General features: G+C 36.5%; 1 protein-coding gene across 1 annotated transcript in view; it reads left to right on the forward strand.

The window, feature by feature from the left end:
* The window catches only part of ANTXR2 (ANTXR cell adhesion molecule 2), a 142,602-nt gene that overhangs the window by 35,306 nt on the left and 92,605 nt on the right, over window positions 1–14,691 (forward strand). The window contains exons 8-10 of the mRNA XM_029944320.1: window positions 1,140–1,200; window positions 3,181–3,279; window positions 5,301–5,370. Coding sequence (XP_029800180.1) covers window positions 1,140–1,200; window positions 3,181–3,279; window positions 5,301–5,370 — 230 coding nt within the window. The remainder of the gene's footprint in view (window positions 1–1,139; window positions 1,201–3,180; window positions 3,280–5,300; window positions 5,371–14,691) is intronic.

Consider the following 14,691-nt stretch of genomic DNA (forward strand, 5'->3'; position numbering starts at 1 on the left):
TTTTGGCCATTTCTGAGTTGAAATGATGTCATCCAGAATTTCTCAGATATAAAATTTTACTATATTTGTTTCCTAATCACTAAAGCTTCAGTTGCTTTGTGGAAAGTGGATTCACTGGGAAATGATCTTCAAAAGTACAAATGATTCCCCTTTTCATTGATGCATATTCATCAACAAAAATTACCAGCTGAGTTTTAGAGTCTGACAATTTATACTTCCACTGTTATTAAAGAAAGCATAGAAAGCATTTCTGTTTCCTTCTTTCCTGCTCTACTTATGAGCAGGAGATGCTAGAGACCATTGTACATCATCTGTCTTCAACTGTGTCAAGAAAGGAATGTCGTTCAAAGATCATCTGGAATTTGTCTGACTTTGATAATGAAGTGCAGAGCAGTTCTAAAAATAAAGACAGGATTGTTGGGTCCATTCAGAGCAGCTTAGTTCATCACTGTTGTTCTGCACTTGTAGCCTTGTGCCTTGTATGGTGGTTTCTGATTCTCCAGACAAGCTGAGTGGAGCCGTTCTGTCTGTGCTCTGGGAATGCTGGAGTACAGTGTCTGTGTGTTTGAGGAAAATATTGGCCTCATATAAGAAGGCTGTGTTTCCCCAAGCGTAAGGTTTGCTGCATACAAGGAGGATTAGAATCCATGGGAATTGAGGCTGAGAAATCGAGTAGAAATGCCACAAATAAAGAAGTGTTTGATTTTGGATATTATATTGAATGTCTTAATAAAAAAACATATTAAATTTGCATAATGAAACAGGGAGTCTGATTTCTTGTCTTGTTTTTGCTTGATAGGGAGTCAGCCTTGTTTTTATGGCCATCAAGAAATTTTAGTTATCTGTTTGTACTCAAGGGTACCAGACTTGGAGGCAACATCCACTTTATCGGCACCTGTCTTGTCTATATTTACTCTAATCAAATAAGGGTTCCTACAGCATACAGTCTTAGAATATATACTGAAAGACAGCACAGAGATTTCCTAGGAGCTTGGTAGCTGTATATACGATAGTTAATAGATTTTTCTCTGCCATCTATTAAAGTTAAGGGGAGGACCTTAAGGTTATTAGCAATCTTATAATTCACTTTACATGTTATAATTTGGTTCTCTATCTTGGTCTTCTTTTTTCCTTTTTAGATACTAGCTCAGTCATGCACTGAAATCCTGGAATTGCGGCCTTCAAGTGTCTGTGTAGGGGGTAAGTGGTTAGAATTTAAAAATACCATATAAGAAATTGTATTTTTTCCCCCTAGTTAAAATATATGATTTGAAACTCATGCTGGAATGAGAATAACAAAATTAACTTTTTTGGCATCCTTTTCTGTAAGAATTTTTAAATAATTCCTTGAAATATTTCTATTTTAAATTCAAATTTTTTAAGATCGGAGTGTTATTTTAAATAATGAACATATTGTGTGACAGGCTTTTAGAATTCTCTGTATATTTAGTTCATGTTTGAGACCTTTCCTATGACAAGTAAAATAAAATATGAAATTTTTTCTTTTATCTGGTGATACAGTCATGTATCTCTAAGACGCTGAGCTCCATGGTTTGATGACCTGCCCGAAGTACAGTGCCCTCCAGCTAAGGGCACTTAAGGCAGCCATGGACGGGTGGATGGCAGGAAAGAGCAGGTGGCTTCATTAGCTAAGAACAGACTCAGGTTTTAGCACTTCCAAGCTATCCTTACCCAAAGAGAATGTGATTCTCTCTGGCTTGTTCTGTTTCTTCTCCTTCAGTTCTGACCTGGAGTTCATTTTAAACTGACTTTACTAGAAAAGGAAAAATATTGGGTCTGATGGAGGAGGACATGTGCTGTGTAATTTACCACAGAGCCTCCCAACCGCTGTTTATAGTCTTAAGGTCTCTATTTTTTAGACTCCCTAATTAATGGTTGAGATGTTTAAAAGAAATCATGCATTTGAACATCCCAGAGCATCCATTTGCCTTGATAACCTTACATAATCTTCATAACAGGACCATTTGACATTTTATAACCCCCGGTTCACAGATGAGGAAACCCAGGCAGAGTGGGTTAGTACTTGCTTTAGTAATTTTCCTATTTGACTCTGAAGCCCATGCTCTTTTCAGAGTCAAATTATAAGTTTTACCTGCACTTTTTAAGTAAAATTCCTTTTATAATAGACTCAGTGCAGAGTGGCATAGCAATATTTTCATCCACAAAACATTACTGTATGTACGTTAGATTATGCTAGGAGATTGCTTGAGAAGACTGAGAATTAATCACTGTTATTGCCATCTTAAAGCTAAACAGCAACTTTTTAATTGCCTTTCAAGGTATTTGACCAGTTAACCTTTTTTCTAGCATTGTATTTTACTCTCTAACATTTAGTGACTACTTCTCCTATATAGAGTCTTGAGTAATGTGTTGAATAAACTTCCTTTACTGGACATAGATTATTAGTAGTCCAAAGTGCATGACCTCTGCTGGGTTCTAAGTTTGTATGCAACAGAAATGAAACCAGGATTTATAATGTCAAGAAACTGTTAAAGAACTCTGTATGGGTGTCAGAGATTAAAGAAAATACCACATGTCACTGTTCTAAGAAACAAAGAACGTGGATAAGTAATTTTCTTTACATTCCGACATTTTAATACTTGGGAGTAGAGAAAAAAAAAAAGAGGGTTCTTTCCTAATGATATTTCCTAAGGATAGAATTTGGGAACCAACCTTCCTTCTTCCTTCCTTCCTTCCTTCTTCCTTCCTTCCTTCCTTCCTTCCTTCCTTCCTTCCTTCCTTCCTTCCTTCCTTCCTTCCTCCCTTCCTCCCTTCCTTCTTCCCTCCCTCTCTCTGCCTTCCTTCCTACTTTCCTTCCTCTGGGGACAGAGAAGATAGGGGGTAAGAGGAAGTTTCTGTGGTATGTGGGAATAACTGTTAGGTTTAAGTTCTAATACCTTGGTTACTATTGGAAAACACCTTGTTTAAAAAATAAAATAATGCCTTTCTATGTGGCAATGAGTGATATTTTCCCTGAATTTCCCTAGGGGGTCCAAGAAAGCAGGTAGAGTTGGAGACAGAGCGATGTTTTCATTGTAAATAGTTGGCAAAATACTATGAAGAAATTCATTCTGGGTACCTTGACCTTTCAAGTTATGTCTTTTTTTGTTTTGTTTGTAAAGCAGGGATTAAAATGTTTATTTTTCTTTTTACTTCTAGAGGAATTTCAAATTGTTTTGAACGGAAGAGGATTCATCTTGGGCAGTCGGAATGGGAGTGTTCTCTGTACCTACACTGTAAATGAAACATACACAAAGAGTAGGTTCCCATAATCTCCATGTTGCTTGAATATCTGTACAGCTTATAAGCATCAAGTACCTTCCTATTTTTCCCAGCTGAAATCAACTATGCTATATTTTTCAATCAAGAAATAAATGAAGTCCAGTGAGAGTACCAATAGTAACACTATGGTTTTTTGTTGTTGTTGTTGTTGTTATTTCATGATTACAAACTTTGATCATAACTTAAGAAATGCTGAACCCTATCCTAAGTAGTCTAATTTTACAGGTACTGGTCCAGTAGCTGAAAGAGTCAAATAACTTGGGTGTGATGACACAGCCAATAATGGGCAGAGCTGAGAGTTGAACCCAGTTTTCCTGACTTCATTCTGTGTGGACTGCATCAACTGCTTGATTTAATTGCCTCTTTATCCAGATTTATTTATTGTTACTCTTGCCTGAAAATCTAACTATCTTGGACCACTCTACTACTTAATTTTATTCTCATTCATTGTCTTCATCTAATTTCCCAATAATTTGCCAGTCAGCTTCTTGAGATAGGCTTTTTGCCTTGTTGATATTTCATATATTTTTTTATTTTGGGGTCTATCACGTGTTTTGATCTTCAGTGCTCATCCATCCCTATTTATTGAAAATTATCCTATTTATGGAATGGGGTTTTATTTTCTCTAACATGGCCTTCATAAAAGCAGATGAGTATAATGTTTTTAATCTTCATTCTGAGAAAAACTCCTTAAATAATCTTAATATTTTGAGCATTTTGGGTTTCTGTTAGGACATTTTTTCCTTATCAATGATTATATTGGCTTCTAAAATTTTAATCTGTAAGGCAGATGCTACAACTCTGTGAACCCTGGTAGAATTATGTTTTGAGAGGTTCATCTACAATTTTGCTGTTTTTCTGATGGTACTAAACACTCCAATAGCACAGCTTTGGCTATGTACACAGCAACTGTTCAGTGTGTGTTTGTTGAATTAACGTGGTGAGGATCTCAACATGGTAAATGTCACAACTAATTCCTCTCTTTCCTGTTAGGGTCATCATTTTGGTAAGGCAAGACAATAATGTTTGTAACAAACGCTTCATAGTAGATTCTACAATTGAAGAGGACAAAGCAATTTTATTTTTATTCTCTAGTCTTCTGAATCTAAGAGTTTAGTTTTACCTAGCTCCCTTTGAGTACATGTTTGGTTATAGTATAAACATATTTATTTCTTAGCCACATAAGATTAAGTTTATTGAAGTAAATCCTCAAACAAATAAGTGGAGTCACATTGTGTTTTCATCCCTCATATCCCAGGATTATCCATCTGATTATGTAACTTTTCTGAATATTTATAGTCCAGATTTTCTTGCTCCTATAATATTAAAATTATTAGGGCAATTTAAGCACTCTGTTTTATGAAATGTATTTATTTATTGCAGATACAACTATTTTATTAAACCCTTGAAATTAATTCATTCTTTGGATGTCCATCTTTTCTCCATTGTTTTAAAACTCTGCTTTTAAAATATATATCATTTATCCTTAAAAGCCCATAAGATACTTGTAAAATGGAGATGGAGAAAATGATAATTTTATAGTTTCTACAAATATATGTGATTTTAGTCTAAGAAAAAAATCACAACTTAATTTACCAACACTGTAATCAATAAGGCATATAATCTCTCTTTTCATTCTCTTTTCCTTCTCCTCTTTTTAGATGATTTTTTATGTGGTATTTCATTCTAATATATATCTAATGTTCCATCATTGAACCCTGATTACCATTATGTTTTACATATTATTTTTAAAACTTTTTTCAAGTTGACTTATTTATTTTGAGAGGATGGGGGAGAGTGGGGGAGAGAGAGGCCCCTTATTGTCAGTGCAGAATTAAATGTAGGACTTAATCTCACAAACCACAAGATCATGAGTTGAAATCCAGAGCCAGATGCTTAACCAACTGAGCCACCCCGCCACCCCATGTTTTTCATATTATTAATGAAACTGAGAAAAATAAAGCTCTTTATTAATTCAGTGCCATTTTATTTTCTAGGTGTTAGCCCAGTAAGTGTGGAGCTTAATTCTATGCTTTGTCCCGCACCTACACTGAATAAAGTTGGAGAGTAAGTACTTCATTTAGAACATTTTAAAGACATTTTAAGTAGAAATGATTAGGAAATGGTGACAAATATGCATTCATTATTTTATTGCTTCTTTTTTTTTTATGTACAGAGTGAACATGAAATAGTTCTAGGCAAACTACTCTGGCTAGTACTTTAACTATGTATACTCTTAGTGGGTTGAAAATGCTTCAGTCTGCTTTATCTTATTTCTTAAATATTGATTAAAAGGCTCCATAAATATTTATATGGATGGGTAAGAGAACTATTGTTAGAGCCCTTAAATAATCAGAGCCATGGCCATTATATTGAACTGTGTAGTATTAAATTTACACATCCATCTACACACAGTCACACACACATGAGTTACAAAGTGAGATTTTGACTAATTACTGTGGTGTTTAAATATCAAGATTAAAAAGCAAAAGGAACATGACTCAATAAGGCGTACCTGGGATTAGGAAATATTTGTGCTTTAATTTAATATCCATGATCTCTTTTCTCATGTTCTTTGGTGTGACAATAAGCCATAATGACAGCTGGTTAAAATAAGGGATTTTAGTTTGGAAGAAGAGCTTTTATTTAAGTCACTTAAACACAAATAATTTCATTAGTAATTTCGTATTTCCGGTTTTTTTTTTTTTACCTTCTCTATTATGAAAGAAATGATTGTAGACAGTTTAGATGTTCCTGAGCTCAACAGTAGTGGATGTAATATGTTTAGGATAATAAATAAGATACAAGATTACCTTAAATTGATCTTCCATATAGAGCAGAGAAAAATAAAATATACAACATTAGCTTCTTCTGGTTTTTCTGCTTCTGTTCTTGGCGGAAGCGATCCTTTTAAAACCATTCATTTTTATCACCTCTCCACTTAGAATCCTCGATAAGGAGTTCCCTATTCGACTCAGAGTAAAAATGTTCTACAAGGTTCTGTAGGATCTGGCCCCTCGTCATGTCAGAGTCTCCATCCTCCTCTGCCCCTTCTGTGACGGTCACACAGGCCTCTTTGCTGCCCCTTAACTGTGTTGGCACTTGTATACCTGTTGTCCCCGCTGCTTGAAATGCTCTTCTCCTCATGGTTCACTCTCCCCTTCTTTAGACCTTGTTCAGATGTCACCTTCTTGGCAGACCCTTCCTGCTCACCCTGTTTAATCAATACAGTCTTCCCCCTCTTGAGTTTGCAGCTCACTATTCCCTTTTCATTGTTAATTTTTTCTACCAAGCATTTATTTTCTCTTGGGTCTCTTTCCTGGTTTTGTTTTGATTCTTGCTGTATCTGTAACACCAATACAATGTTTGGCACACAGTAGATTCATAACTGTTTGCTAGATGAGAGGATGGATGCATTATTCTCAAATATTTTGAATTACTAGTTATATTAAGAGCAAAAAGAGTACCTTTGATTTCGGGGCAGGGTGGGGGTAAGGCGGAGTAGGTCAGAGACTTATCAGGTAGGAGAAAAATGCCCAGAATCCTATGCAGGGGGTTGGGGGGCATGGCATTTAAGAGAACAGAGGGGCGCCTGAGTGGCTTAGTCGGTTGAGTGTCCAATTCTTGATTTCAGCTCAGGTCCTGATCTCACGGCTTGTGGGACTGAGCCCTGCATTGGGCTCTGCACTGACAGTACCAAGCCTACTTGGGATTCTCTCTCTTCCTCTCCCTCTGAGTCTCCTCAGCTCTCTCTCTCTCTCTCTTTCTCAAAATAAACATTTAAAAAAAGAAAAAAAGAGAACAGAAAACTATCTTGGCCTTTTAATAGCAGTGATTGGTTAAGGAAGACAGTTTACTTTCTTCTCCAAAGTAGTTTGAAAGTGCAGTATGCCTGTTTTATCCCAGACAGGAGTTTGATTTCTCTAAAATTTGCCTCTGGGCACTCTCATTTTAAGAGACTACTATAGTGACTGATGATATTCTTCAGTGATTTGTAGATTGGCTAAATACCCAGGACACGTGATTTTTAAAAAATCATATAGAGCATAATATTATCAGACATGAGAAGTTATCATTTGTTTGGCTTTTGACATTAATATTTCACCTACAAGTGAATTGGGGATTTGGGGGAAGGACATTTAAGATCATTACTTTTGCCTTCCCTTTCTTTCTTTCTTTCTTTCTTTCTTTCTTTCTTTCTTTCTTTCTTTCTTACTTTCTTGCTTTCTTGCTTTTTGGTGTCAAGCACATGTTACCACTGAGGTGAAACATGAGAAGGTTTTATTTGTTAGTATATTGGGCACTTGGGGACATCATTATTCTACGTATGTTGCAAGTAAATTGTACTTTTCCTTTGCCTTGACTGTTCTTCAGATAGATACTATTGTAGGTGATGAGCTCTCTTATGAGATTGGATAAAAATCAACACAACTGAAACAGTTTAGCCTTGTAAGGTGACTGATGCTTAATATGTTTGCCTAATTAGCTTTTGGCTAAGCATTCAAACCCATTAAGTAGCTAGTTAGTCTATGTTTCAAATAAACACATCTGGCCCGACGATGAATGAAGGATTTTGCTGTGTGAGGGTGACAGATGTGGTGATGGTTCCCGTGTTCTCTCACTTAAATAATTAACAACACCCCGGTGAAGTAACCCTAGATAGACAGCCTCAAAGCCAGATGCCTAGTCTCAGAGCTGGATCTGTGGACGTGGGCCTTATCTCATTAACCTGCTCTACCACTTCCTTTCTTATCTTGCTGTTACTTCCTGAATTCCATTTTGTTTGAGGATTATTCTTATAAAAACTAAACCCTTGTGAATGTTAGTTTGTAAGAAGTTAACATGGCGATGCTTTCCTTGGAGATGGGGACAAAGAATATAGCAGCAGAGCTAGGACCGTAGTTTGGCATTTGGAAATTGATGTGGAGTAAACAAACATTAAAGCTATCTGGGCAAATCTTGTCCAGGCATATCATTGGTTAGTGTTATTGAAATGGGTCTTTGAAGTACATTCTTTGAGAGAAATTTCTGTTTATTAAATTTCTTTATTTGATATAGATTTCCAGATTGAGATGAATGGATTCTTAGTATTTATTTATTTCTTTTATTTAAGTTTATTTATTTATTTTGAGAGAGGCAGAGATAGTGTGAGTGGGGAAGGGGCAGAGGGAATCCCAAGCAGGCTCTGCACTAACATCATGGAGCCCAACACGGGTCTCAAACTCATGAAACCACAAGATCATGACTTGAGCTGAAACCAAGAGGTGGACACTTAACCGGCTGAGCCACCCAGATGTCCCTAAATTCTTAGTATTTAAACAGGAAGAACGTAAAGGTGGTGGTATGGTGGTAATGAGGTTGTTCTTTCACACTTTTTTCACTGGATGCAGTTTAATTTTAAAATGTCATGTGATTATATACGTTGTCTTACCAAGGAAAAGCTGTAGATTGTTGGCCGCTTACTTCTGCCAGTGGCTCACTTGTACCAAAATGTCTGAAGTTGGAGTAGGAAAGACTCTGTGGAGTTCTTTGAATCCTCCCCACAGCAGGGTTTTCGCCTTGTGGTTAAGTGCTGGTGTCGCAGTCCTTGAAGGGCGGGCTTCTCTTGTGACCCTTGTGGAGTGAGATGTCAACAATAGCACAGCTGTTCTGCAAGAGTTGAGATCTCAAACCTGTAATTTGGCAGGAAGAGCAGAGCACACTGGGTAAATATACATAAACACATTGTGAAGAAAGAAAAACAGAACAGAATGAACCAGAGCCTTATCCTACAGCTTGTTTGATAGAGATGATTTAAGGAGGCATATGGTATAGTTAAATGTGCTTTCAAAAACATTGGCCAGAATCTTCTGGCAAATATGAAATAAATATCTAAGTCAGATGAAACTGATAGTATTAGTTCTCTTCAGAGGCAGTGTGGGAAGGCATTTGACAGAGTGTTTTGAGAAAGAAGTGGTGGGACATTAGTGTATGTGGGAAATTTTAGGCACGTGGTATGGAGATGGAGAGGGATGTGTGGCTGACTGGGGGTTAGAGTCTGACTTGGCAAGAGAATCTTTTTATTTTCTTCCTCAACATTGTTATTTTTTCAGTATGATCATTTTACCTGGAATAAAATTGATTCATTCCACTTCTCTTTCTTGGTTGGAAAAAGTATGCTTTTAGGACAGCTTCTCACATGAACACTTCTTTTCAAAAGTACACCTATGCATGTATGTGTATGTATATCTATACAATACCTAATGACGTTATCTTCGTAGCAGGTGCTAGAGGAATGCCTTTATTCTCTCTTCTTTTCCTTATAAGGAATGAAACTCAATTTATTTGTTTTTATCATGGATTCTAGGACATTAGTCATGTCTTTACTTTGAATGTAAACACTAGAATCTTGGCAAGATAGGTTAAGGCTGAAGACCATCTCTGTTTCTTTATTTCTCTATCCCCACTCCAGAGGTGGAACATTTTATCTTTTCTTTCCCACAATGTATTGCTTTTTGATTATACGTATAAATGTGATCAGTTCACCTAAACTGTATTGCATCTCCATCCTAAGTACTATTTTTAGTTCTGGAAATTGTCTTTTAAGGGGAACAGTTAATTGGAGCACATCTAGAGATGCCCAACAAGGTGTTGCCAAGTATGGAAATGTTAAATAGGATGTAATTTAAAATACTTTAAAACATGACTCATGCATCACACATCGGATGTCTTCACACATCAGCTCTGTCATGTGAAAGATAGATCTGACTTATTTTTTATTGCTCTGAGGAAAGGAGAAGGAAAGAGTAAAAGGTAAAGGGAGGCACATTTCAGTTCAATACAAGGAATATCTGTCTAACAATTTAGAGCATGATTTGGTAAACACAAGTGTTCAAAAAGGGACAGAGATGTGGTGAGATGGAGGACATCCTTAAATACGTGTTCAAATCTCCTTATATCCTGCTCCTCATTTTGCATTATCATTTTTTTTGCTATTATTAAGGGATTTGGCTGTTTTTTAATGAAAGGCACTAAAAACTAAAAATGAGTGATTATTTCCAAGTATCTTTTCATAATTTTATTAAAATATGGAAAAACAGTTAAGAAGGGACGGTTTTCAGTGTAACACTGTCAACAGTGACATTGCAGCTTCGGGTGTGATGTCCAGCACATCTCTGAGGGGTCTAGCAAGCTTCCCAGCTGCAGTGTTTGTTGTGGTTCACACATATTTTGAAATATATAAAAAGGAAATTATTTTATTCAAGAATCCTTTAAAATATATTTTTAGACAAAACATTAATTTACATATATAATTATCACCAGAAGTGGAATCTTTAAATTATTCATAAATATGAACTTATTTTTCAACTCATAATCTTCATTAGGCACAATACTAACTTTTAAAAAGCTCTGCAGAGTATCTAATAGTAGGACTTGATTTCAAAGTATCTTAAATCACCATAATTTTAATAACTTTTTGAGTAGTTGTCAACTTAATTTTCAGTATGTGCAAATTGGAGGTAAAGTATTACTTCTAGCAAATAACTTTTCATAACTTTATTTAATTTTTTCATCTTTTCTAATGGATCATAAAATGACATCTTTTATTGGATATGCACAAAGTCAGTAGTAAATGAATACTTTGCAAATAGGCCACTGTGGATTGAAATATCAAGCATATTTCATGGTGTATGAAGATTCTTAGCTCTGACATATGGCACCAAGCTATTCTGTTTGGGAACTCCCTTGCATCTTTTTTTTTTTTTTAATTTTTTAAATGTTTATTTGCTTTTGAGAGAAAGAGGCAGAGTGCGAGTGGGAGAGAGGCAGAGAGAGAGGGAGACACAGAACCTGAAGCAGGCCCCAGGCTCTGAGCTGTCAGCAAGAGAGCCCAAGGTGGGACTCGAACTCACAGACCTTGAGGTCATGATGTGAGCTGAAGTTGGACGCTTAACTGACTGTGCCACCCAGGAGCCCCAACTCTCCTGCATCTTTAAATAAACTCACTGTGACCATTAGGGCTTACTGAATTTTATTTACTTAATTATATGTCACAATAGTATTTAATAATATTTCATGTGGAAAGGATTTGTTTTGTCACTATTAATTGAAGACCAGTTGACATTAAAATGCGCTTCAAGCAATCTTTTTGTAATGGTGTGTTGTTTAGGTGTTTAATCTCATTCTACTGTTTGTTGTTGTTGGTTTTGCTTCTGTGAGCACAATCCGGAGATCAAGAGTTGCATGTTCTATGGAAGAAGCCACCCAGGCACTCTGATCCTTCTATTTTGGAAAAAAAAAATTCCAAGGATGGAACTTGGAGTGGATTAAGACATTTGTGAACAATTCTAAATATTGTAGAACCAAATTACAGAAAAGGATGTTGGAAGTTGTCAGTTCTTAGACTCCTCTTCCCTGCCCACCCTGCTTTAGGCACTGTGGGCCATTCCTGTCTCGGAAGGTTCTCCCTTTGTCTTTCATGAGTTTATATTCTCACGTACCTGGCTGTTTCTTCTCAGATGTCACTTCAGGCTCCTCTTACTGTCCCTCACTCTCAGTTATCACCATGTTTGGAATACTGACTCATACATGCATCTTCTCTAAGGCTTCCTTTTCTTGGTGAGAATCTCCAAATCTCAAGACAAGATCTTTTCCTTAGCTCTCAAGGCACTATTCTAAAGTCCATTATCCAAAAGTCTACTGCTTCACTTGAATTTCTCAGGGCACATTCATTCAACTTGAACTTCTGTTCAAACCTGCTCCGTGTCCTGTGTTTCCTGTGCAGCCCACCTCACAATAAGACAGAAACTCTCAAGTCATCATTCACTATTTTCTTCTTCCTCACCATTAACGTCCACTAAATGTCCAACCATTTTTATTCTACCTCCTCAATGACTTCCAACTTCACCACTCTTATTGCCACTATTTTAGTTCATTTCTACTTTGGCTCTTACGTAAAATATACTAAGACATTCATAAATAATCTCTCTACTGTAGAATTTACTCTTCCACTCCATGCTCTACACTGTAAAAAGAATGATATTTATAAAAACACAGTTCTGACAATATTTATACATAATTTAAAAATTCTTAAGACTAATTCCAAATATCTAAAGATGGCATCCTGGGTTATTCTTGATCCTTTTCTACTCCCTTTTCCAGGCTCAGTTCATATATTCTCACTCTCACATCTTGTGTTGCTGCTATGTTGAATGGTTTTTAGTTACTTGACTGTTCTGTGCCTTTCTTAGCTTCCAGCCTATCAAATAGCCTCCTTCTTCTTGGATCTCTTTCTAATCTCTTTTCCATATTATCTCCTGGTCATTATTTAGGATTCATCTTAGAGGGACTTCCTGCAGGAAGCCCTTGTTGATGTTCCCTTGGCAAAGCTGAGCAGGTTGTGTCCCTCACAACTAGGACCCTGGTACTCCGGTGCTTACCCCTATTGCAGTTAAATCACACTCTCTTGTAATTGGTCAGTGGCTTCCTTTCACTTACACTGTAATACCGTGTTTTATTTGTTACTGCAGTCCTGTTCCAAGCATAGCCTAGCTTGGCCTATTGTAGCAATTTATAAGTATTTGTTTAGTTAACTAGTAATAGAATGATTCAGTGACAGAATGAACTTATTGGCAAACATTCATAAATCAATTAAGAGTACAGTTTTAGGTTTGAGGTGTAAACGTACAGCCCAATACAGCTCTGATGTTGGGTTTGATCAGATAATGTTTTGTAACAGGAAGGAAATAGCACTGAAAAATTTCTTTACACAAACCTGCGTGATGTTATATACTAGGCAGTTTTTGAACAATTTATCTCAATTTTTACATGGCAGTGAGTAGAATAGAAGTTCTTTGAGCCAAAAAGTGTTAGGTAATTATTTTATTGCTGCTATATAGTCTTATGTATTATCTGTGTTATTTTTTCACTTGAGTCTAAAAAGTTTATATGAAAGCACCTTGTTATTCTGAATAATCTGTTAGAAAAATAGTCAAGTATTACAATAATATAAGAACACCTGCTGTGTTCCAACCACTAGGCTGGATATTTTATGTTAATTATTTTGTCAAGCTCTCCTCCCTCAAAAAGCTCTGAAATAGGTAAAATCATTCCCATTTTACAGACTGGGGAATGCAAGGTTGGGAGTACAGGGACTACACTTCAAACCCAGGGCTCCTGCTTCCCCAACTTGTGGGCTAGACCTTTCCCCTTTTATAATTTCAGTTGATTCTTGGGAGAAATAAAAATGAACTCTCCCCTCACCTCTCACTTCTGTATGGAGTTAACTAAAACCAGCATGGCTTTCATTCATTTTCATCCATAATAAAGTGACTATCACTGAGAGTGTAGGTTCTACTGTTAGTAAAACACTAACCAGAAGTAGGAGTTATGTAGGAATGAGCAATCCATAGATACAAACAGAAATTACATAAAATAAGATGGAAAACATTAAATACATGCATTGGAGTTTTGAGGCAACAAAAAAAAGGTCAGGGTATTAGGTTTGGGTTAGAGGGTCTGGTAGCTTTATCCGTCTTCTTGCTAAGGAGTAGCATACTATTGGGCAAAGGTATCAGTCATGACAGTGCCAATATGATTCCAGTAATTTCAAAAATGTTTTTCTAAAGAAACAACAACATTTAAAGGCATGAGTCACTTTTGGAGTGTGTTTTTCATGTTATCTTAGCATTTAGTAAATGCCATCCTAGTTAACCATGAGCAGTATGTGAATGTAGTAAAAACCTGGAGGAGTGTTACTGAACTATTGCCCTGAGAGAAATTTAAATGTAAGATTCTCATGTGTTTGTCAGGGATGAAGGAAGTGTGGGGTAGAAGTCACAGAAGCACTTTGACTCTGGAGTCCGAGCAGTGGAAGGTTTGGGCAAGTTACCTTTGTAAGCTTCAGTTTCCTCTTTTGGAAAGTGGAGAAGATGCTGCTGCCTAGCTCAGGGGGTCTCTGTGAGGATTAAATGAGAAGACAGTAGTGTGTCTGGCTCATAGTAGGGACTTGATAAATGCCATCATTGTCAGTACTGTTGTTGGTGGCCATACTCTGCTCCCAAGGAGGTGAAGATCATATTGTTTCAGTTGATTCCACATGTCAAAAGAAGCATCAGGTGGCTTTCCATATCTTTGGAGACTTGCCTCAGGTTTGTGTGAAACCAGACACATTATACTAGACTGAGATTTGGAGATAATGCAGTTATTTTGGTTGCCTATAAGATCTCTTTGGCATGCGTTTCTACTACAGGAAAGAGTGAACTTTGTTGTAAAATAGATCTTCTGTTCTTATTCCATTTGGAGAAGCATTAAAAGCCTTTTTTCTTTTTTTCTCAGTCTGGAAGCATCACAATTTTTTTTTCATTAATTAGAGAACTGGTTTATTTCTGGTGAATTCTAAGTGCCAGG

This window comes from Suricata suricatta, chromosome 1, assembly GCF_006229205.1.
Source record: "Suricata suricatta isolate VVHF042 chromosome 1, meerkat_22Aug2017_6uvM2_HiC, whole genome shotgun sequence".
Classification (NCBI taxonomy): domain Eukaryota; kingdom Metazoa; phylum Chordata; class Mammalia; order Carnivora; family Herpestidae; genus Suricata; species Suricata suricatta.